Source organism: Chironomus tepperi, unplaced genomic scaffold (assembly GCF_022539635.2).
Source record: "Chironomus tepperi strain 1889 unplaced genomic scaffold, CSIRO-AGI_Ctep_v1 contig_73, whole genome shotgun sequence".
NCBI lineage: Eukaryota > Metazoa > Arthropoda > Insecta > Diptera > Chironomidae > Chironomus > Chironomus tepperi.
In genome coordinates this window covers 1590304-1611644 of record NW_027226195.1, presented here as the reverse complement: position 1 = coordinate 1611644, position 21341 = coordinate 1590304, and the positions used below count along the sequence as shown (strand labels likewise).

The 21341-nt window shown below is 35.5% G+C and overlaps 5 protein-coding genes across 7 annotated transcripts; 4 read left to right on the top strand and 1 right to left on the bottom strand.

Moving 5' to 3' along the window:
* Positions 1-392: 392 nt before the first annotated feature.
* On the top strand, positions 393-3071 carry LOC139100914 (alpha-tocopherol transfer protein-like). 2 transcript variants are annotated; one of them, XR_011545486.1, is made up of 5 exons: positions 393-591; positions 722-881; positions 1304-2269; positions 2349-2388; positions 2517-3071. XR_011545486.1 is itself a non-coding variant. In XM_070653686.1 (3 exons), the coding sequence occupies exons 1-3, from the start codon at positions 483-485 to the stop codon at positions 1854-1856; spliced, it is 822 nt and encodes a 273-aa protein (XP_070509787.1). In that variant the 5' UTR covers positions 393-482; the 3' UTR covers positions 1857-2318. The 2 variants fall into 2 exon arrangements, 1 of the variants encoding a protein (XP_070509787.1); XM_070653686.1 differs by lacking the exons at positions 2349-2388; positions 2517-3071 and having other exon boundaries at positions 1304-2318.
* Positions 3072-3484: 413 nt separating this feature from the next.
* LOC139101003 (alpha-tocopherol transfer protein-like) lies at positions 3485-4999 on the top strand. Its single transcript, XM_070653833.1, has 3 exons — positions 3485-3653; positions 3715-3874; positions 4374-4999. The coding sequence occupies exons 1-3, from the start codon at positions 3545-3547 to the stop codon at positions 4921-4923; spliced, it is 819 nt and encodes a 272-aa protein (XP_070509934.1). The 5' UTR covers positions 3485-3544; the 3' UTR covers positions 4924-4999.
* Positions 5000-5985: 986 nt separating this feature from the next.
* LOC139100957 (alpha-tocopherol transfer protein-like) lies at positions 5986-7833 on the top strand. Its single transcript, XM_070653743.1, has 3 exons — positions 5986-6194; positions 6637-6796; positions 7252-7833. The coding sequence occupies exons 1-3, from the start codon at positions 6086-6088 to the stop codon at positions 7802-7804; spliced, it is 822 nt and encodes a 273-aa protein (XP_070509844.1). The 5' UTR covers positions 5986-6085; the 3' UTR covers positions 7805-7833.
* A 1867-nt stretch (positions 7834-9700) lies between these two features.
* LOC139100913 (alpha-tocopherol transfer protein-like) lies at positions 9701-13354 on the top strand. Its single transcript, XM_070653685.1, has 3 exons — positions 9701-9858; positions 10697-10856; positions 12198-13354. The coding sequence occupies exons 1-3, from the start codon at positions 9750-9752 to the stop codon at positions 12742-12744; spliced, it is 816 nt and encodes a 271-aa protein (XP_070509786.1). The 5' UTR covers positions 9701-9749; the 3' UTR covers positions 12745-13354.
* A 2169-nt stretch (positions 13355-15523) lies between these two features.
* LOC139100882 (alpha-tocopherol transfer protein-like) lies at positions 15524-21205 on the bottom strand. 2 transcript variants are annotated; one of them, XM_070653647.1, is made up of 5 exons: positions 20958-21205; positions 18243-18402; positions 17914-18181; positions 17607-17851; positions 15524-17541 (listed from the first exon to the last, which is right to left on the bottom strand). In XM_070653647.1, the coding sequence occupies exons 1-5, from the start codon at positions 21055-21057 to the stop codon at positions 17460-17462; spliced, it is 855 nt and encodes a 284-aa protein (XP_070509748.1). In that variant the 5' UTR covers positions 21058-21205; the 3' UTR covers positions 15524-17459. The 2 variants fall into 2 exon arrangements, with proteins under 2 accessions (XP_070509748.1, XP_070509749.1); XM_070653648.1 differs by having other exon boundaries at positions 18243-19006; positions 20958-21203.
* Positions 21206-21341: the final 136 nt, after the last annotated feature.

The window sequence follows — 21341 nt, the reverse complement described above, 5'->3', positions numbered from 1 at the left end:
ACGCTACAGCAAATATTATGGCTTGCAATCGAAATGGACTAAAAACAACAATTACGGTGTCATCAAAGGCAGCTCAACGTCATTTTGACGTTAACACGACGGCGTAGTTTTTATGCTTCTTTGGCGCCGTTTGGGATTGCTACTGAATTTTCTTGATTTGAGCAGCTAAAGGTTAGGCACTTACAGGAGCTTGACCGGACATTTTTGAGAAAGGAATGCTTCCATTATTTCATCCATATAATTTATGAAACTCTCTTCCAATCACAAAAGCTAGCTTTCTTCAAGCTACATCACTGCGAGATCGATGTTTATTACAATCCTTGGTCTTCAATTTCATGTTTCATTTTCAGGTTTTTATCATCTTCAGTCTGGAAAAAAGCAATGTTGACTGAAAATGGACTTGTTATAATTTAATAAGTATATTGTTTTTGGACCAACATGCTTAACAGCAACATCAGTAACATTTTAACTTTCAAGTCGAAATGAGTGGATCCTTAGAAAGCCTTAATAAACTGATATCAGATAATGATGACAAATTGAAGAAATTAGAGGACTGGATTGCTACACAGAAGCATATACCGAAGAATATTTGTAAGTTATTGCTGTAAGGATTGAACAACTTGTCAAAGTGCCATTAGTAGATCAGGAGGTCTAGACATTACGTCAAGTTGTCCACTCGGATCTGATCCATTTTAAGATTACTAACTTTTGAAAATTTCAGCACGAAATGTTTTGATTCGATACCTCAAAGTTCGTGACTTCGATCTTGAAGAAGCAAAGAAGCTGATCGACGGCAATGTTAAATTCAGGATTAAGAATAAATATTTGTTCACTAATCGTGACATTGAGTCTGACAACTTTCAGAAGCTGTTTAGTACTATGTAAGTATTTTATATGGAGCGGGACATCCAAGAGCTCGAAGGCGACTCAAGTGGACTTTTCTAATGTAGTCAACTTCGAGCTTTGGTACATCCTAGTCTTCCGAGTTCCACAATGACCTAAAAGACATAGACCCCTTTTAGGATCGTAATTATCTTTCTGTGCAATCAAAGCATACCCTTAGCTTGTTAGGGATGAACCAAAGTAGTCGGATGTCCTGACGACAAGTGTTGTTCAGGCTTAACTTCATTCCGGAGTGGAACTTGCTGTAATCAATCGACCTTACGTCTAATCATTAAACTTGGCATTTGTGGACCTTGAGTTACAATGTCAAGTCTATAACTATGCAGATATCGACTAATCACAGCTTGTTCCCCTCAAGATCAGTAAATATTCTAATTCCTTTCTTCCTTCTCATTTGCAGCAACGTCGCCCGATTTCCAAAACTCACTAAAGAAGGTTATTCAATAGAAGCATCACAAATTAAAGACAGCAACGCTAGCAATTTCAGTATAAAAAGTGCAATTGAATTGGTTCTAATAATCCACGACACGATGGCTTATACTGGACCTAATACTAATGGAGGTATAAAAATTTATGATGCAAGCGAATTCTCGTTCCAACATTTTTTGAGTGTTGTATCATCTATACAAGCTGCAATTCACTTCTCACAATATGGATCGACATATACATTGGAACCGCCTAAGCAGATTCACTTCCTTCACTGCTCTTCTTTTATCAGAAAATTAATTCGCATGCTCAAGCCTTTCTTTAGCAAGGAAATTATGGAAAGTATTCATTGTCATCCAGCTGGCTTTGAATCTCTACATACGTTTATTGATAAGGAGTGTCTGCCAGTTGAGTATGGAGGAACTTTGGGTACTTTAGAGGAACACGTGAAAAATACACAGAAGAACTTGAAAAGCAACCGTGATTTCATAATAAATGATGAAAATTTCTTCATAATTAGTAAATAAATTTTGAAGGACATTGTCAAGCTTGACGAGATTATATTCTAGTTTTTAAGACAGTGCAGTGGTGGACAGTCTTTTTTCCGCGGCATACCTTGACGGCAAGCCTCGATGGACACCGCCTAACACATAAATTCGAACATTTCGAACTCAACTTATTTTAAAATACAAATTTCCGTTACGAAGAAAAATAAAAGTAACGGTCAAAAAAAATTTGAACATTAAAGACAAAAAATATTTTTTGAAACAAATTAACGGCTGTCTTTGAGAAAGCCACGATCTGGTTCATAGCATTTCCAAACATTTTTTGACGACTAACTAGTTTGTCGCATTACACTAAGTTGCCCACTACTGAGATGGTGTCTGACACTTGTTTTAACACTCAGTAAGATGATTTTAGAATTGATATTTAATAATTAGTAAGTTTTAATGAAGTAAATATTGTCACAAAATGTTAATGAATATTTGAATAAATCTCAATCAATGATATTACCAAAGAAAATTATTCAGAAGTGATTAGTGGTTTGCATTTGTCAAAGTAAGTGACAGTTAAGTAGTTAAGTGCCTCTGTGGAGTAATCGGCAATGCGCTTGGCTTAAATTTGGTTTAGTGACTCGATAGTTATCTTATGGAATCCTAGAAGTTTTCAAATTTGTGATTTTTCAGAAATTTACCCGAACAGCACTGATAAGAAGCCTTGATGCGTCGCCATATTAACGGACAAGACTCAAAATTGCCCCAACAGCACTGTGCCAATGGGTATCCATTCATTTTTATGACAAAAAACTCAGTTTGCGAACTGAGCCGCTCGGATTACATATAAACATTAACTGCTTTAATGTACGTAATTGAAGCTCTGAGCAACGTTGGATTATGAAACTGGCTAGGAACAAGAAGAGTACTGTCAACAAAAAAAACAGAATAAGCGAGAGCAACAAGATTTCCTTACATGTATTTACAATATTTACAGAGCAACAATGTAAATACATATCATGCAATACCCATTGAAGATCGAAACAAGTAAGATTAATTTAAGCGGTAAAAGTAAGTATGTAAGTAGAAATCTATAAGTTCGCAAAATTTGACTCTCGTTCCATGAAAATAAGGTGGTCTATATAATAAGGAAGTCTCGATATTGACGAATATTTGAGATTGAGACCGAAATCGAGACCGGAACCAAGACCGGGACTAAAATTGAGATCAAGTGTTCAGAGTTGCAAAACCGAGTTGCAGGCACCTGAGACAGGCAAAAACCGTACAAATTATTGAAAAACCAAAAAATTATCGAGAATTTGTAAGGTTTTTGCCTGTCACAGGTGCCTGTTTTGCAACTCTGATCAAGACTGAGACCAGGACCAAGATCGAAACTACAAATAAATTAATATTGATTGTATTTGAGCTTTCATGGATGCATCCATTTGGATCTCTGGTTATCAAGATCTCATGCCTCACTAAGCCATCCACCTACCCAATCTTCCATCCGAATAAATTGTAATATTAAGCTACATTTTTTCAAAAATGCTGTAAAATCCCCAATATTAATAAACCAGCATTCAGGTTTTTACAAGGATTTTCCAACAAAAAAACAAAACAGATTCATTAGTATAAAGATGTAAAGGTTGCAAAAAAAAAAACATTGTCTAGGTATCAATATTCGCTGAAACATTCAGTTGACTTTGAACCATTCAGTCGAAATGATCGAGCTTAACGAACAAGACCAACAATTATTAGAAGATTATCATGAAATTTTAAGAAAATTTGAGGAATGGATATCCGCACAGCCGCACATACCAAAGACTATTCGTAAGCAAATTTAATTCCATTTTTAAAATCCAGTTAATTAATTTACTTAAATAATTTACAGCCAAAACAGTTCTGTTCCGATATGTCAAAATTAATCACTTTGACCTTGAAGAATCTAAGAAGTTGCTGGACATCAATGTGAAGTTTAGAATTAAAAATCAATATCTATTTACTGATCGAGACATTGAGTCGGAGGAATTTCAAAAAGTGTCTAGGACTGTGTAAGTTTGATGGAATTTAGAGAATGTTTGGATGTTATGTGACGTTTAGAGCAGTGATGGGCTATGTTTTGGTTTTCTCGGTACACCTTGGAGACGAGCCTTGACTCAAACCTCAACTGAAGCCGTTAATGGCATATGGTTCATAGTATTTTGAGTTTCGGCACAGGTTGACCACCACTGGCTTATACTGGGTGTACGATTTGGGTACGGAGTTCAAGTTTTGGCTTATGATTTTGTTATCAGACGTTACTGTAAGAAAAGAGGGTCAAAAAATGCTTTTCCTAAACCACTTCATTTCTGAACGTTTCCTCATCCCAGTGGTGGACAACCTGTGTGCCGCAGTACACTAAAATGCCGCTAAAATTCCACGAACCGTATGTCATGTGATGTTTCAATCGAGGCTTACTACCAAGATGTGCCTTGAAAATCAGAAGGTTGTCCACCACTGGCTTACCCTAATTACATATCCATACTGAATTTGATTCTATTCTATTTCCAGCCAATACACAGTATTCCCAAAATTAACTAAGGAAGGCTACGCTGTTGAATCATATCGAATCATTAACTCTGATTTAAACAATTTCAATCTCAAGGACATAATGAAGCTTGTAATAATGGCACATGACGTAAATTCTCTTGCCCAATTAAATATAAATGGAGTTATAGCAATTTATGATGCCACTGGATTCACCTTTCAACATTTTATGAGAATCATATCAAATGCACAAACTTCAATTCACTTTTCACAGTATGGACAGGAAGTTAGCTGCATAAATCTCATCCAAGTCCATTATATCAACTGCTCATCACTTGTCACCAAAACTATTGACTTCTTTAAGTCATTTCTGTCTCAGGAACTAAAGAAAAAGTTGTATTTTCATTCTGAATATGAAGCATTGCATGACTTTATTGATATAGATTGTTTACCGGTTGAATATGGTGGTACTGAAGGTTCACTGAAGGATTATCATGAAAATACTCTGAAGAAGCTGCATAAGTATCGAGATTTTGTGAAGATGGATGAGAACTTTTTCCTTTTAGATAACTAAATAAGTTTGGACATTATTTTGTGACTTTATTGAATAAATGATTTACTAAAAACTGGAATTGTTTGCTAAATATAAAGCTTTGAGCTTTGGAACTAAATGATGGATTGAAAAGCTTTCAAAGCATTCAAAAGCATCAAAAGCTACAGTTTCCAAATGAAAGTTCCTTATTATTGATGCAATGTCCGTAACTTTAATTTGTAAGTCGTTAATGACGTTAATTCAGCCGCGGTCCATTGCCGCATTTAAAGAACGCCTGTTAAAAACTCTATCTTCCGATAACTTCTGCTAATTTGGTATATTGAGAAATCCAGCGACCTCATCAACACAACCAATTCAGGACATTTTCGGTCTTCCTGAAGTGGCTATAACAGCGAAAAAGTATCTAAATCCTACTGCAAAACTGACTTACTTAATCCGATACTGACACAAATGAGAACCAGAGAGGCGCAAATGAGAATATTTCCGTCTAGACTCTGTGGAAACTGCCTCCACAGTGTTGCTAAAATGAACATTCTCTTTTGCAGTCTATGCCTTACATCATATATACAGTCAGTATAGATCAACTGTGATTCATGACCTATCTTGTTTTGCATCTGACTCTGCCTCTATAGCCGGCTGCTTGCTGCCAATCTCCAATACCAAATGCTACATTGTCCAGAACTCAGATTTTGTATAAATAAGTTGACTTAAGTCTACTCTACCCCTTGCATTCTCTACCAACAGCCTTTCCAAATGTTCCTTAGCCGCCCTCACATTCTATTCCCATCTACAAAATCAGACTTAGAAACTTTCTTTATTAATAGCAGAGATCGAAGTCGCTTAGGCCGGCTTAGGCTTTTTAGCCGGCTAAGCTTTTCCGCATAGCTAAGCCGATTTTTAGTCTCCGCCGATTAAAAAATCAGCGGCTACGATCTCTGATTAATAGGAAGTCCATAGATCATCAAATGGATTAAACAATTACTCAACTTCAGCACACTCTTTAGTATACAGAACCAATTCATTCATTCAAAAAATCTCATGTCATTGAAACTTGTTAATTCTGGTTTGGCGGGTTTCTCTCCAAAAAAAAACTCTGTTTTGGTATTTAAGTGAACAAAGTTTAAAATGCTGCAAATAAGATATATTAAGGTATGGCCAGTTGTATTTAAACCATCTGATCGAAATGTTAGAGCTTACTGAGAGGAGCAAAAAAGCATTAGAAGATAATAATGAAATTTTAAGGGAAATTGAGGAATGGATATCAAGTCAGCCGCATATACCAAACAGTATTCGTAAGTATGAGCAATCTATAAAAAGCAATGAGCGTAATCGCCAAAATAGTGTATGTGACAAATGAAGAAGCCTCCGTTTGGCAGACAGATGGACGTCTACAAGCCTACAATAGACGGCTTCCATTTAATGTTAATAAAAGAGGTTTAGCGGAGCCTTAAAAGCTCCGTGACTGAGCCTTCTTCATTTGCGTCGCTCGGGTGAATATACTCAATCAATATTGGTTGACATCCTGAAAGACACACGACTTAACTCTGGCCTGAGTCTGAATTTCATCAAACTGTCCTAGACTCAGATTTTCGCTGACCTGTTTTCGGATTTGCGAGAATTTCTACACCGTGTGAATTTCATGCATGCTCAACTTTACATACAAGTCTGTTCGGCAAACAAGTCTTTTCCTTGTCTGTTCGGAAATGTCATTGTCATATTCTAATTTTATTGCAGCTCGAGCAATTCTGCACCGTTACTACAAAGTTTGTCAGTGCGATCTTGAAGAAACGAAGAAGTTGATTGATATTAATGTCAAATTTAGGATGAAGCATCAAAGTTTCCTTACCAATCGTGATTTTAACTCGGAGGAACTTCAACGTGTTATAGGCAATATGTGAGTTACTAATCTGAATAGCACAAGTCGATTGATAGATCCAAAAAGGCTGGCATGACTTTAGTATCAAGCCCAAGACTAGCAAGACTCTGGTATGGTGTCGGATTTAAACTAAATCTGGTGCCAGTTTGCGGCCGGCTTTTGATCGATGGCTAGAATGCCGTGACTCTGACTTGGATCCTGATTAGATTTAAAATCGACACCATCTCAAAGTCGCACAGAGTGTCAAGTCAGAATCATGCAAATCGGGTGCCGGATTTTTGATCGATGACCAGAATGGCATTACTCTGACTTGGATCCAGATTTGGTTTAAACTCGATACCATCCCAAAGACACACGGATTGATGCGGAATTTTTGGATCTATTAACTAATTTGTGTTATTCGGGTGATATTAATAGACATGCTAATAAAATACTGACCTATGATATTTTCATTTCCATATCCATACCCACAGTCAATATACAATCTTTCCAAAATTAACTAAGGAAGGTTATGCTATCGAATCTTATAGAATTATTGACTCAAATATAGATGACTTTATTCTTAAGGATATATTTAAGTATGTTGTGATGGTCAACGATGGATATGCACTTATAGAACCGGATACAAATGGACTTATTACTATTTATGATGCCAATGGATTCACACTTTCACATTTTATGAGATTTGTAACAAATATGCCAATTATACATCATTTTTCACAGTATGGACAAGAAGCTTATTGTGTGGATCTTAAGCAGATCCATTTTATCAATTGTTCGCAGACACTTACCAGAGTTATTTCATTTCTTAAGCCAGTAATCGGTAAGGAATTGCAAAAGAAATTTGTTTTTCATGACTCGGGACTGGAAACATTGCATGAAATTATTGATAAAGATTGCTTACCAACTGATGTCGGCGGAAGTAATGGAACTTTCAAGGAATATGCTGACATTGCCTTTAAAATTGTACAAAAGTATCATGACTTTTTGAATAAGGATGAAAATTTCTTTCTGTTGAATGAATAAAAGTTGAAATTTTGTGATTTTTTGATAAATTAGGACTTGATGAAGGTTCAGATTAAGCTGTATTGATGATCTTTTGCAGAATATAATTGAGTATACGATATTGTGTATATTAATGTAAAATAAAATAATTTTAAATTTATAAAAAAATGAGTAAAATTTGGAAGCCACACGAAATTGCCAAACCGTATTCAGAGGCAGGAGGGGTTTGAGGCCCAACCAACTTCCCGTTCCCCTTCTTGGAACAGATTCTTCAATTTACGAAGGTTTCCAATTTTCAAACAACACTCTTCCCGCTAAAAAAGGATCCCCTCCTGCACCTGCGAACATTCCATTTTGACGCTAATAAATGTGTCCATGGCAAAGCCTTCTTCATTAGTTTTGCTCGGGTAGGCAAAAATCGAAAGAATTTCGTAAATATTAAATCAATATTTCAAGGTCAATATTGACAATTTTTATAGTCATTAACATATTGTCACTAAAAATAAAAAAAACTTGTTGAGTTGTGAACAACGAAACCTATCAATTTACATTCGCTCCAAATTTAGCACCATTTAATGTTGCAAAAAATTGAATAAAATTTGAATAAATTTATGTTTAACGCAATATGTTTATAAATGGTACCTCAAATCAATTGACACTGTGGGGCAGTGTTGTTCAAGTTTTATGCCATAGCACACTAGTGTGACATATAAAAAGCTGATCTGTGTCATAAAACCAATTTACAACTAGTGCAAGGATTAAATTCGAATTGGACATGCATTTTGCAATTGGCAAAGGGCACCAAGGAAAGTAAGTGAGTAATTAACATGATTTTAAGCATATTTCCCGAGTGACACAAATTGAGAAGGCTCTGTCGCTGAGCTTTAAACCGTCGCATTTATATAGCTACGAAATATAGGCAGCTTTCATTGGATATTAGTAAAACAGCTTTAGCGATGCATTGGAACATCCATGGCATTTGTGTAGCTGTAACGAAATATTTTTGCAAATAAATGTTCTGCCGCAAAAAACTCTACAAACCAAACTGTTCTGTGTATCAATAAAGTTTGAAAAACACTGCTTTAAACTCTCCAAAATGTTGTGCCAAAACTTGTTTGCATAATGCAAAAAATCGGTCATAAATTTTATTTTGGTGAAACTTCGCGAAAAAAAAACTTGTTTCGAAGATGATCAGTACGAAAATAGACATAAAGATTTTGCTTACAGGGGGATTCCTGCTTGATGTGTAAGTAGGAATCTGAGTTTGAAACTTACGATGATGATGTCTTTTATAATTTATTTTTGACTGGGACATAATTTGGTATTTTCCTTTCATTTCTCACATGACGGTCATCTCATATGTGCTGGACTTTCCAAGCACAGCCGCATCAGCTGTAAAGATCTGTAAAATATCTAGAAACTGCCTAATTTGAGTAATAGGTTGAAATTGTGATTTTTTCAAGCATCTCTAAAAATCACCGATAGCTTCGTGGTGATAGCATACTATCGAAAATCGTAGGACCTGTGTTCGATTCCCATCCAAGCCAGTTCCTTGTTTAGAATTTACAAACTTGTTAATACGTCATTTTGATGCTCAATTAATTCAGGAATTGGCTGTATTGCACAAGCAATTAAGATGCAGCAACAACATTGACCCGAATGGGAATCGAACCTGCGTCTTATGATATTCGATCGTACGCTCTTACCAATCAGCTATCCAAGATTGCTAAATTTCACATGACAGAATGTCAATTTATTGTTCTACATACTACTATTCTGCCTTACATTTTCAAGTGTAAAACAGAATCGACAAAATCCAAGAAATCATCAACATTTTCATCCCACCTTCAATTCCCCTTTGTATTGGTCACATGGATATTCTTCTTTTGTAAACAAAAGCAATGATATAAAAATTTTGCACAATCATACCGAAATCGTTCAGTTGAGTTTCAACATTTGAGTCGATATGAATGAATCAAAAGAGAGTCTGCAAAAAGCAATTGAGGAAAGTAGTGAAGTTCTTGATAAATTTGAAGAATGGATAGCTACCAAGAAGCATATACCAAAGAATATTCGTAAGTTATATTGATTAATTTAAGTGTGAGGTTGGGAATGGTGCTAGGAAATCAGGCAAAAGTAGGTCTTGAGGAAGCTAAAAAATAGGATAACATCAGTTACTGTTTTCCGCAGTCATCAGACTGTTAAAAAGTTCTAAACTGATTTATGTGGATGCCTTTATTTCGACAAATTCTTGAGATCGGATTAACATCGAATATTGAGACGGAATTGACATCGAATTCAAAATCGAGCAAATTCCAAAAATGATATCGAGCTTATCCAGGACTCGAGATCGAGATTGAGCCGGTCCTGGATTCAAAATTTAGCTAACCCTGGGATCAAGCTCGAGCCAATTTCTGGTTTTAGGTCGAGCCAATCTCGGAATTAATATCAAGCAAGCGCTGTGGTCGACTCGAGACTCAATTTCAAAATTGAGCTAGTTCAGGATTCGAAGTTGAACCGGCCCCGAATTCGAGATTGAGCCAATCTCGGGATCGAGTTCAAGCCAATCCTTAAAAAATATTGATCTCGTCTCGAGAGTCCACATGAGTCCTGTTTTATGCTACAATCTTGCCTTATACTAATTTTTGAATTTATGAATTTGCTGGAACTCCAACTTTGTTAACATTGTGTCATTTTCATCACTTTTTGATTTAAATTTCCTTCAAAATTAATTTCCATAAAAATGAAATCAACCCTGAAAAAATTGACTTCCTCAACAAATATTTCCTATTTCACAATTCACTTCCTTAATGATGCGAGATATTTTGCGTCAGGAAAATACTTGTCCACACCTTCAAACCACATGAAATCTGAATATTCTTTATTAAATCTTTAAAATTTAAATTTTTGCAGCTAGGTCAGTTCTGATTCGATATTATCATACGAAGCAAAATGATCTCGAAGAAGCCAAGAAATTTCTAGAAGAAAATGTGAAATTCAGATTAAAACATCCGTTTTACTTTACTGATCGGAGATTGGATACTGAAGAATTTCGACGTTCTATTAAGTTATTGTGAGTATTAATGGATTTATTGATTGATTTAGTTTGTGTCCTTAAAGTCAGTGAAATTTCGGGTATTAAATCATATAGTGAGTGACATAAGTGAAGAAGGCTCTTCGATAAATGTGACTGAAGTTCATTGAGCTTTCTTTAGAGCTTTTGAGGATTCTCGAGAGTATTTTTATCAATTCCAAATGGAAGCCGTCTCCGTGTGACATCCATAAGGCTGTCAAATTGTTATTTGTCTTGTTCGGGATACGCAGACTGCTACCATTTGGTATTATTACTTTTATCCATAATGGAACTTCAAAGAATCTGTCATTTTCACTTGTGTCGCTTGGGAAAGAAAGTCTGTTTACAATTTTTTGATTCGAAAGTTGAGGTATCTTGCTATTAACTTTTGGTAAAAAGTGGAATTGATGCCAAAAAGTGCATAAATTTGACAAGATAGGAAATAAAACAAACTTTGGTTTTGCTTAGTCATTGTTATCGATTGACTAGTCAACAATAAGCATTTCGGAAGTCTCAATTTTGGTGACATTTTGAGAATAAGACTAGGAAGTCTTGGTCTCGTTCTCGAGAATCTTTAGTCAACAGTTTAAAAACGTCTTGTCCTCAAATCCTCTTAAAGTCTTATCCAGGGTTGTTAAAAGCAGAATCTGGTGTGTATTGAAAATATGTCACATGTAAAAATGTGTGGATATGTGTGGAAAATTTGTGAATATCCACATATATCCATACATATCCACATTCTGTATTACAGAATATGTTGTAACAACCCTGGTCATATCTCTTTTTGTTAACTAAAGGTTGATTCCCGTAAGAGATCGATTTTTCAATCATACCCGGAAAGAACACGTAAACATGCTCGAAAATTAGGCGCTTGGGCAGTCTGACTCTAGTTCCAGTCCTAATTTGATGAAAGCCAACCTCAGACCAAAGTCAATTTAGACTTTGACCGGATTTTCCATCATTTATTTATCGTCTATTTTCCAAAATAGCACATCACGTTCTAAGTATAAATCCATTGACGTTTTCCATGACGTTGTTCCTTAGCACGTGACGTAAAGCCAAGTTTACAGTCTCTTAACGAATTGCATTTCCAAAAATGATTCACAAATTGACTCAAAACTGTTAAAAAGATGATGCAAGAGTTAAGAAAATGTTGTTCTGGTTAGTTTTATTGGAATCGAAATTTCATGATGACGACGCAAAAAAATCTTGTTTTTCACAAAAAGATGACGAAAAAAATATGCAAAATTATTAAATTCTTCATCTTAAGGCTTAAGTTGCTGCTTTCTGAATATACGACCGCAATAATTAATTCCGTTTTTTTAATTTTGTGCTTTGCAGTCAATTGATAGAATGTCCAAAATTGACAAAGGAGAAGAACCACATCACAATCTTCCGTATAAAAAATCCAGATGTTAACAATTTTGTCATAAAGGAAATAATCAAAACATTTTTCATGGTACAAGACATGTGTGCTGTTGAGGCACCAAAAATTAATCAAAATATTTTTATTTATGATGCCAAAGGAGCAACCGTAAAGCATTTTATGAAGCTAGTCACAAATTTATCAACAATTTTACACTTCCTGTATTATGAGGAGAATTACATCCATGTGGACATCCTTAATAATCATTTTGTGAACTGCTCACCAATCCTCAATAAGGTTATCAATCTTGTGTCACCATTTTTGAAGAAGGAATCTGTGGACAGCATGGTTTTTCATTCATCATTTAACACATTGCATGAGTATGTTGATAAAGAATGCTTGCCAATTGAATATGGTGGAAATTTTGGAACTTTAGATGAATTTCATGAGATTAATTTGAAGCAACTGTTTAAGCATCGTGACTATCTTGGGAAGAAGGAGAATTTTGTTTTGACAAATTAGTATAAGTAGTTTTAAGAAATTCGTGTTATAAATTATATATTGTACTAACTTTCCTAAGTTTCTAGAGTGAAGCAATCACTTAATATATTCAGTATTGTCGAAAACATTGTACGAATGCTTGACATTTTATAGTCATCATCAAGAGCAGCCTTAATATGGCTCGATACCCCACTCTAACCCTACACCCGTTACGTAACGCAATAAATTAATTTTTTTAACCCACCACCCCAAAACTTAAGCCTTTGTAAAAAAATTATGGATCAAGCGATTGCATTTTATTGAAATCTCGAAATCAATCAATATATCTTTAATTTCAATACCAGGATTAAAAACCCTGATATTAAGAACCCTCTTTAATGTAAGATTTGCAAATAATATGCGCATACTTGCATACAATTGTCGAATCCTACTGAGTACTATTCTATAAATATTTACATTTAAATATTTGAACTTATTTAATTTAGATATTTAAACCTTTATTAAGTTATTCTTTATCCGAAGTTTGAGATTTGTTAAATATGTAAGTTTAAATTATAGAAAAAATATTTAATTAAGTTTATAATCTTTGTAAATTTTAGATGAAATAAAATATATTTAAATTATTAATAAACTTTGATTGTATGTTACTTACTTTACTTCCTTGGCTGGGGCGTACGGGGGCCCAAAGCCGCGTTTAAAGAACATCTGTAGACAGCTCTATCTTTCGATAACTTCTGCTAATTTGGGATATTGAGTACTCTAGCGTCCTTAGCGATTGTATCTTCAACAGGAGTTTTTTTTGATCCAGACAAGCTTAATAAATCAACATAAATTATAGTCAAAAAACTTACTCTGAGTAAACTAATTAATGTTAGGGCTATATTTAAAACAATAACAAATGATATTGATCTTGAAAATCAAAAGCGAATTTCATAATTATATTACTAATCTCAATCAGTTCCTGCGAAAAAGTTAAAAATAAAAAAAAATTATGCAAATTTAAATGAACATCTGCAGAAACATCTGGAATCTATAAATGAGCACCTGAAACTTCTTCAAAAATGTCAAGTGAATTTCAAATCTAAAAGTTATTTTTATAAAGTTTAATGCTAAATTAATTCATTTTAAAATACATAAGTTATAATTCTGAATGGAACCCCGAGTGGTACATACAGTGTATCATATTTTTTTGAAGTAAAAATTGGTCAAGCATGCCGAAACAGCTAGGATAACTTCGCGTCTTACCGTTAATAGTATGACGTAGCGGATGCACGTTGTAGTGGACGTTGTGATGGACGTTTTGCTTTCCCCAACTATGTACGCTTTATGACCCAGGGTATATCAAAGTACCTAGCCACAATTTGTGCGTCGTGAATCACACAAACCGAGTTATTGTGACTAGAACAGCGAAAAATCAATCGAATCCAACTAGACTTTCCCTAGGATAGATCCCGGGACCTTTGAGTTGATTTGCTATTTGAGTCGACTTCCTAACCAACTTGACAATTGTCGCTTTTTCGCTGCTAAGAATCAGGCCAGAATTCGAAGAAATTTTGTGTCCGTTCCATCTGTTCCATCTGTTCCATCAAGGTCAGTCACGGTAAAAATCATAAAAACAATAAAAATCTAAAAAAATCAAAAGTTTTATGATTTCTACGACAGTGTCTTACCCTGACCTAACACAAAACTGAAATCGAACAAACCGCTTCAAAAATCCAGTTTTTAATCAGATAATTTGCATACTACAAATAAATAAGATAAACAGAATCGAGAATGTTCCACAATTTAAATAACAATTCAATAAAACCATTAATTAAATTTGCATTTTGCAACCGTATATCTAATTCTCCATTGTTCTTCTAAAACTTACAGATTACTAGAGCATTCAATGCGTAATCATGAGAAAATTACGTGAAAGTAAAAACTGAAAACAAAGAAATTTAAAAGATTTTTTTATTTCTAAAAAAAATAAAAGTTTTTATTTTCATTTTAAATGAATTTTTATCACAAAGGCTTAATGACTTTATAATTATTAATTTTATATAAATTTTGTTCTTTGGAAGCTAATTTTATTTTTGTGGGATTTTTCACTTTTTTGTTTACAAAATACCTATTCCAAATTTATTTAAATTAAATCAGTGACATTCAAAATTAAAAAAAAAATGGTTAATTTGTGGTAATTCAGTGGTGCGCAACCTTTTACTTTCTGCGGCCCATCTTGGGTTGTTCAACCAAAACTAGACACGGTTCATGGCATTTCCAAAAAGTATTGGCCCTACACTAAAGGACCACGGCACACAGGTTAGCCACCACTGTGATAATTTATCAGTTTTTAATTGGCTGTCAAATTTTAAGTTGAAAATGAAAATTAGAATTTTTAGCAATCAAATTAGATTGCTGATTTAATTCCCGAACAGCACAACGTATTTTCTAAGGCAGTGTTGGACAACCTATGTGGAGCGGCACTTTGGTGTGCTGCCAAAAATGATTGAAAATATCATGAACTGTAAACCGTGTTTGGTTTCGGTTGAAGCTTACAACCAAGAGGTGCCGCAACAAATTAAAGGTTGTCCACAACTGCATTGAGGCACCGTGACATCGCTGCATCTACCACAAGTCCCTAAGTTCCTCTGAGGGTATTATGACTGCTGATTTGGACTACATTTTTACAGCTTCAAAAATGTCGTTCGTCGCATCTTGTCACTCGGGGTTATTTTGATCATGAATTAGCGACTCTCATCATTAACTGTCACACTAATCATGCCCACCAATCTCACGAAAAATTGACAAACAATCCGAATTTAAAAACCAAATTTTATTTTTTATTGATTTTCATTAGCAAATCTTTTTTGGCAAAATAAATAAATTTTTGAAAATATTCACGAGCAACATAAATCTCATGCTGACCACAAGGTCTTGTCGAACTTGTATTATCATCTTTCAGCTGTTTGACTAGTCGTTTACCTTTTACGAACAAAAAAACATCGATTTTTAACATCAATGTTGAATATGTTTTGTTAAATATGTTCGAAAACAAATCTAGTTTGCAGGAAGATGTGTTCTTAGTTTTGGATGAATCACGATGATGGTCAATAGAGCTTTTTAGACATTGCAATTATACTAGGTAATGAGTCATATACAGAGCTCTAAACAGACTCGGATTTTGTATGACGTCCTACTATTCCCGGTCGCATGTTTTTCGCATGCACCCGGCCGCATTCACTTCGAGCTCATGTCATGCATGTCAGATGCACCTGGTCGCATGCACTTCGAGCTCAAGTCATGCATGTCGGATGAGACTGCCGAATGGGATTCGAACCCACGTTCTACGATTTCGGTCGCATGCCTCTACCACTGAACCATCAGGGTCTATTCGACTATACTGCAAATAGCCATACATTTATAAATTCTACATCGACGCATTGTCACCTTACTGAGTACATTGTGTTCTTCAGGAAGTCGACTACCAATCTAGTCAACATCAAGCTCTACAAAATCACTAAAAATTCTACTGACCATCCCACCAGACATCAAACACAACCATGACCTTTTTCATGACTACACATGGAGCATGCCAAAATTCAAATGCCGACTGATTTAAGAATTTAAACTATTTTAAATCGTTTATTTGCATAATATTTAATCTTCTGAGTAGCATGTACTACGCGTACTAATAAACAACCTACTCAATGTAAATTCACGTGATGTCCGTATTAAAATAAAAAAACAACAAAATTATTAATCATAATTGGCGTTTAAAAATTTAATTTAATTCAGTTGACTGAAGGACGTTCTTGTTGAACATGCTGGTTGAAATTCTTTCTTATTCTTTTGTCTTTAACATGCATTTACTTCCTATTTTACTTAATTCTATTTGTTTTGTATCATTTAAATTTTATCACTTTAAAATTGGGGTCGTTTGTAAATGATGTGTATTGTTTAGGAGAAAGTGAGTACGGATCCATTTGGATACCAGTTGAATAATTAAGCCAGAACTTCTCAACCTTTATCAAGTCCAACTAAGTTAGCCATATTTCCAATACAGTGGTTGGCAACCATGTCAGAACTCAACACTAACACAAGATCAGTGGTGGGCAACCTGTGTGCCACAGAACACTCTTTTGTTGCCAAAATTGGCATGAACAGTATGTCATATAGGCTTTAGTCGAGGCTTACCAGCATGCTGTGCCGGGAAAATTAAGAGGTTGCCTACCATTGCATGTTACTAATCTACTATATATGGTGTGTTACCATACTTTTTGTGACATACTTGAAGATTTTGGTGACACATTATTCCAGTACTTCACAAACTTTGACTACATGACACACTCGGAAGGCGCAAGGTATAAAATCGATCAAAAATTTGGCCATTAACTGACTCAATTCTGGTTTTAAGCCAGGTTTAATTGAATCTGACCTAGGGTCAGAGTGATGCTGTCCTGGAGCCAGATTTTCCATCAATCTTACACAGTGTGCCTTCTGGGTTCCTGACTGACTTGAGGTTAGTCTATTGATTGAATTGATCGAATCTGGCTGAGGCTAGACTCACGCTGACCTGATTCCAGAAGTTTGGCACCGTGAGTCTTCCGGTTGTATCACGGAGTATAATAATAGTCTAAGAAGCACTGATCTACAGTCATTAAGGTATCAAGAAGAATCAGTGTGGCACTTAATGCGTATCTCCCACTAATCAACAGACATCATTCACAAACGAACCCCAAACATTATTAAAATAATTATTCTTTATCATGCATTGGGTTGTTATTGCTGTCTACTTTGCTGTCTACAATCCAGTTGCTGTCATTTTTCAAATAATTTCTGTGTGGGAGAATGTTAATTAATGGCTTATGTACTTAACATTGAATGCATTATTCTTATCTTACCGTTTTTCCATTAACCTCTTCATCCAATAATCTTTCATATTAGCGATAGGTCCAGCAGTTCCGCCATATTCAGTCGGCAACAGATCTCTAGGAATGCACTTGAACAGCGTATCAGTATCGGGTGAATGGAATTGAAGACGTGCTGCAACTTCAGGTTTTAACAGAGGTCGAATGAGCGACATGATTTTTGTTAGAAGCGGCGTACAGTTAATGACATGACATTGAGTGACTCTGACTGGATGTGCCTTAATGATGAATTGAAATTTTATGGATTTTTGACAACATTTTAAAATTGATTATGCCTTACCTCCTGAACGTATTTAAAATAGAGCCTCAATGTCGAAAAATTGACTCTAAATAAATGCCATATAGTCATGCCTTTCATATCAAAAATTGGAATTTCGCCATCAGCTAGCTCTGGATTCGGATCAGGCGAAATCAGCCGCAAATCAGCAAACATAAAGAATGTCTTAATGACATCATTAAACACAAAGTTGGTCGAGTTGTAATCGATGAGACGTAAAATGCAGACCTTAAAGTTTTCTGGTGTGGCTTTCAGCATTGGAACTATTTCACTAAAAGATTTTTATAGACTCATTAAGACTGACTAGATAAGCAATAAAATTTAGGTTTTACATAGCGTTAAGCATGCCTGCAATTTCCGGTGACAATGGATCTCTTCCAGTGAAGATGTGTTGATTGTTGGCTCGAATATCGAGACTGTATTCAAGTAGCTTTTGTGCCTTTTCTAGATTGAAGTTGTAGGTTTTGAGGTAGCGCAGAAGAAGCATTTTTTCTGTCGATATTGAATATTTAGGGTTATTTAAGGTAGAAGAGACTTCATTTTATGATAAAATTTGAATTTATATGCATCTTTTTAGGTTGACATCATAAGTCAGACTTAAGTGGTTCGATGGCGGAATTGTTTAGTACTGTTTAATACTGTTTAGGTCGATATTGCAATATCGACCCCGCGATCATGAGTTCGAGACTCAGTCGGAAATTTTTTAACACACTTTTATTTGACTTGCTCTGTCTGTCCTTCTGTCTGTCACGTTCAAAACTTATGATCCATTTTTCATTTGTAAAGTCATCAATGCAGTGGTTCTAATCCCATTACAAGCTTGTAGGCCTACTGAGTGTGGTGGTCTGTCGCATTCTTAAGCGACACAAATGAAGAAGGCATACGAATCTTTTAAGGTACACGAGCTACGAACCCTTTAAGGTACACGAGTTACACGAACCTCAAACTCTCTCTAAATAGTCCAAAATGGAAGTCGCCTATTTTTGGAAGATTTATGGTCGTCGAATTTTCATTTTTGTCGCTTAAGACTCTCATTTGTTAAACAATTATTAGCCGCAAAATTCCATAACTGAGAAGTATTGTTGAGTAATTATTGCTAGAATTGTAATGCACTATACAGGTATCTGACCTTTGAGGATGACACTAAGGGTCAGACACTATTGTCATAATAGTAGGAAAATTACTTATTTTACGATACTGACACCTGACATCAATTAGAATCGTCAACGAAATGTTGCCATAAAAAGGCACTAAAATTTATTTACTCTTTAACAGAACCCGAAGTTCTGCCAACTAGCAAACTAAACCGAGTAGCACAATTCTGTTAATTGATCTAAAATCCAGCTATAAACCGTCGTGACTTTAGAATGATGCTCGATATGTGGTATAGAGTCAGAGTCACGCCGACTTAGAGCCAATTTTTGAACGATTAACCTGACTCGAATCCGACCACCAAACCGACTCTGGCATCGAACCCGAATCTGGTCTGGAACCGCAATCCGACATGCTGGCCATGACAGAATTTGTGATATTCGGGTAAGTTTGATTTCCGAGTGACACAGGCAAAGATTCGTGTCGAGTCGACTTTAACTGCACCAACCTCGAGTTCTGCTTCAAATTCACATCACATTCTCTCCAAAACATCACATCCAAGGGCATATACACTCAAATTCCATAACAATTCTCACTAGAACTTCAATACTCAACATTGTAAGTCTGATGCATTTAAGTCAATATTGATCACAGCGAATGTAATCAAAACACATGTGAGCTTATGTACATTTCTGAATAAGCACGTCGCGGAATCTCAACTTTAATGATTTTCTAAGTGAAACTGCACATTTATGCTTTAATAACAGTTCTTTGTAAGTGTAATGACAATTTAGCATCACTAAGATGCTTTCACTTTGTAACTTGTCTTTTGTTAGATACGCACAGTAATGACGTTATGTAGATCGGAGTGATTGTGTTGAAGTTTTGTTATGTATTGTAATTAATTGAGTTGATTAATTATGAATCGAGATTGTGCGTTGTGAACCGGAGGTTATGGATATGTATATAGATCCCGATAAGCACTTGACGGTTTATTGATTCTAAATCTAGCACCGGATTGGAGTGACACTGACATGGTGTCGTGTGACTCTGACATGTTGTTGTGTGACTCTGGCATGGTGCCGCATGACACTGTCATGGTGTCGCATGACACTGTCATGGTGTCGCATGACACTGTCATGGTGTCGCATGACATTGCCATGGTATCGCATGACACTGTCATGGTGTCGCATGACACTGAAATGGTGTCGCATGACACTGACATGGTGTCGCATTACTCTGACATGATGTCGCATGACTCTGGCATGGTGTCGCATGACTGTGGCATAGTACAGCGTGACGCCAGCATGGTTCAGTGTATAGCTGACATAATGCTGCGTACCTCGAGCATGGCACCACATGATTCTGGTATGATGCAATGTGACGTTGGCATGATGTTGGTGTGACGTTGCCATGGTGCAGCGTAGCATTGTCATAACGTCAGATATAAAATCCAGTACCAAGTTGGAGTCACACTGGCCTCATGCCGAATTTAAACCAGTTCCAGCATCAAGTCAGAGTAACGTCAGTCTAGAGCCAATTTTGAACCAATTCCAAGTCACAAAATCAGAGTCACTCCAGTCTGGAACTGAACTTTTTAATCAAAATAGAGCTCTAAACAGTTGTGTCTCGATTTAGCAAGGCGGATGCACAAAACAAACAATTAATCATGAGTTAAGCCTGAAGATCAACTGCATCATTATCGAATATTTTTAGCATCTTTAATTGGATGCAAATTAGAACTGTTTTGTCTCCGTCACAATGATCGACAAAATTTAAAGAACAAAAGTCTGATAAAGAACCTGATTTTTTTTGGGGATTTTTTTTATTCTGACACAATTCTGGTTTTTTCTGCAGTTGCCTGACTTCTTTTTCCAAGTGTTAAAAATATAAATCCACAAAAAATTGTTCCGCATTTGATGCACAACACAAATGTCCATAAAATTGACATTTACCGATATTTTGTGGTAAATGTGACTGCAAGTTAATCCACTTCCGGAACTCTTGAACCTTCTCATCCATTTCATAATCAGACAGAATCACTTTACTCGTCATTTTTTTTTAACTTTTTTTGATATTTTCAGTCACGATCAATTCTTCTTTACAGTAAGAGCTCACAACATCAACTGAGCAGTCAGCTTCGCATGTGCTTAACACAGCAGAGCGTTAACAACGATGAATAAAAAAATCTTTTCGTCTTGCTCTATTATTATGTGTCGATTTAGAGTCTGAAACAAGAATAACAAGATTTTTTTGGTGCGGTTTTCTTGCGTGGTACACGAAAATTTTATGTTGATCTTTTTTTGTGGATGAAGAAGAAATTTTTTTTTTTAAATTCA

Coding starts and splice junctions, on each gene's coding strand:
- LOC139100914 (XM_070653686.1), top strand. CDS start 483: ATGAGTGGATCCTTAGAAAGCCTTAATAAACTGATATCAGATAATGAT. Junction 592..721: donor GCATATACCGAAGAATATTT/GTAAGTTATTGC, acceptor TGAAAATTTCAG/CACGAAATGTTTTGATTCGA. Junction 882..1,303: donor CAGAAGCTGTTTAGTACTAT/GTAAGTATTTTA, acceptor TCTCATTTGCAG/CAACGTCGCCCGATTTCCAA.
- LOC139100913 (XM_070653685.1), top strand. CDS start 9,750: ATGAATGAATCAAAAGAGAGTCTGCAAAAAGCAATTGAGGAAAGTAGT. Junction 9,859..10,696: donor GCATATACCAAAGAATATTC/GTAAGTTATATT, acceptor AAATTTTTGCAG/CTAGGTCAGTTCTGATTCGA. Junction 10,857..12,197: donor CGACGTTCTATTAAGTTATT/GTGAGTATTAAT, acceptor TGTGCTTTGCAG/TCAATTGATAGAATGTCCAA.
- LOC139101003 (XM_070653833.1), top strand. CDS start 3,545: ATGATCGAGCTTAACGAACAAGACCAACAATTATTAGAAGATTATCAT. Junction 3,654..3,714: donor GCACATACCAAAGACTATTC/GTAAGCAAATTT, acceptor AATAATTTACAG/CCAAAACAGTTCTGTTCCGA. Junction 3,875..4,373: donor CAAAAAGTGTCTAGGACTGT/GTAAGTTTGATG, acceptor TTCTATTTCCAG/CCAATACACAGTATTCCCAA.
- LOC139100882 (XM_070653647.1), bottom strand. CDS start 21,057: ATGACGAGTAAAGTGATTCTGTCTGATTATGAAATGGATGAGAAGGTT. Junction 18,182..18,242: donor GCAGGCATGCTTAACGCTAT/GTAAAACCTAAA, acceptor AAAATCTTTTAG/TGAAATAGTTCCAATGCTGA. Junction 17,852..17,913: donor ATTTTAAATACGTTCAGGAG/GTAAGGCATAAT, acceptor TTCATCATTAAG/GCACATCCAGTCAGAGTCAC.
- LOC139100957 (XM_070653743.1), top strand. CDS start 6,086: ATGTTAGAGCTTACTGAGAGGAGCAAAAAAGCATTAGAAGATAATAAT. Junction 6,195..6,636: donor GCATATACCAAACAGTATTC/GTAAGTATGAGC, acceptor ATTTTATTGCAG/CTCGAGCAATTCTGCACCGT. Junction 6,797..7,251: donor CAACGTGTTATAGGCAATAT/GTGAGTTACTAA, acceptor CCATACCCACAG/TCAATATACAATCTTTCCAA.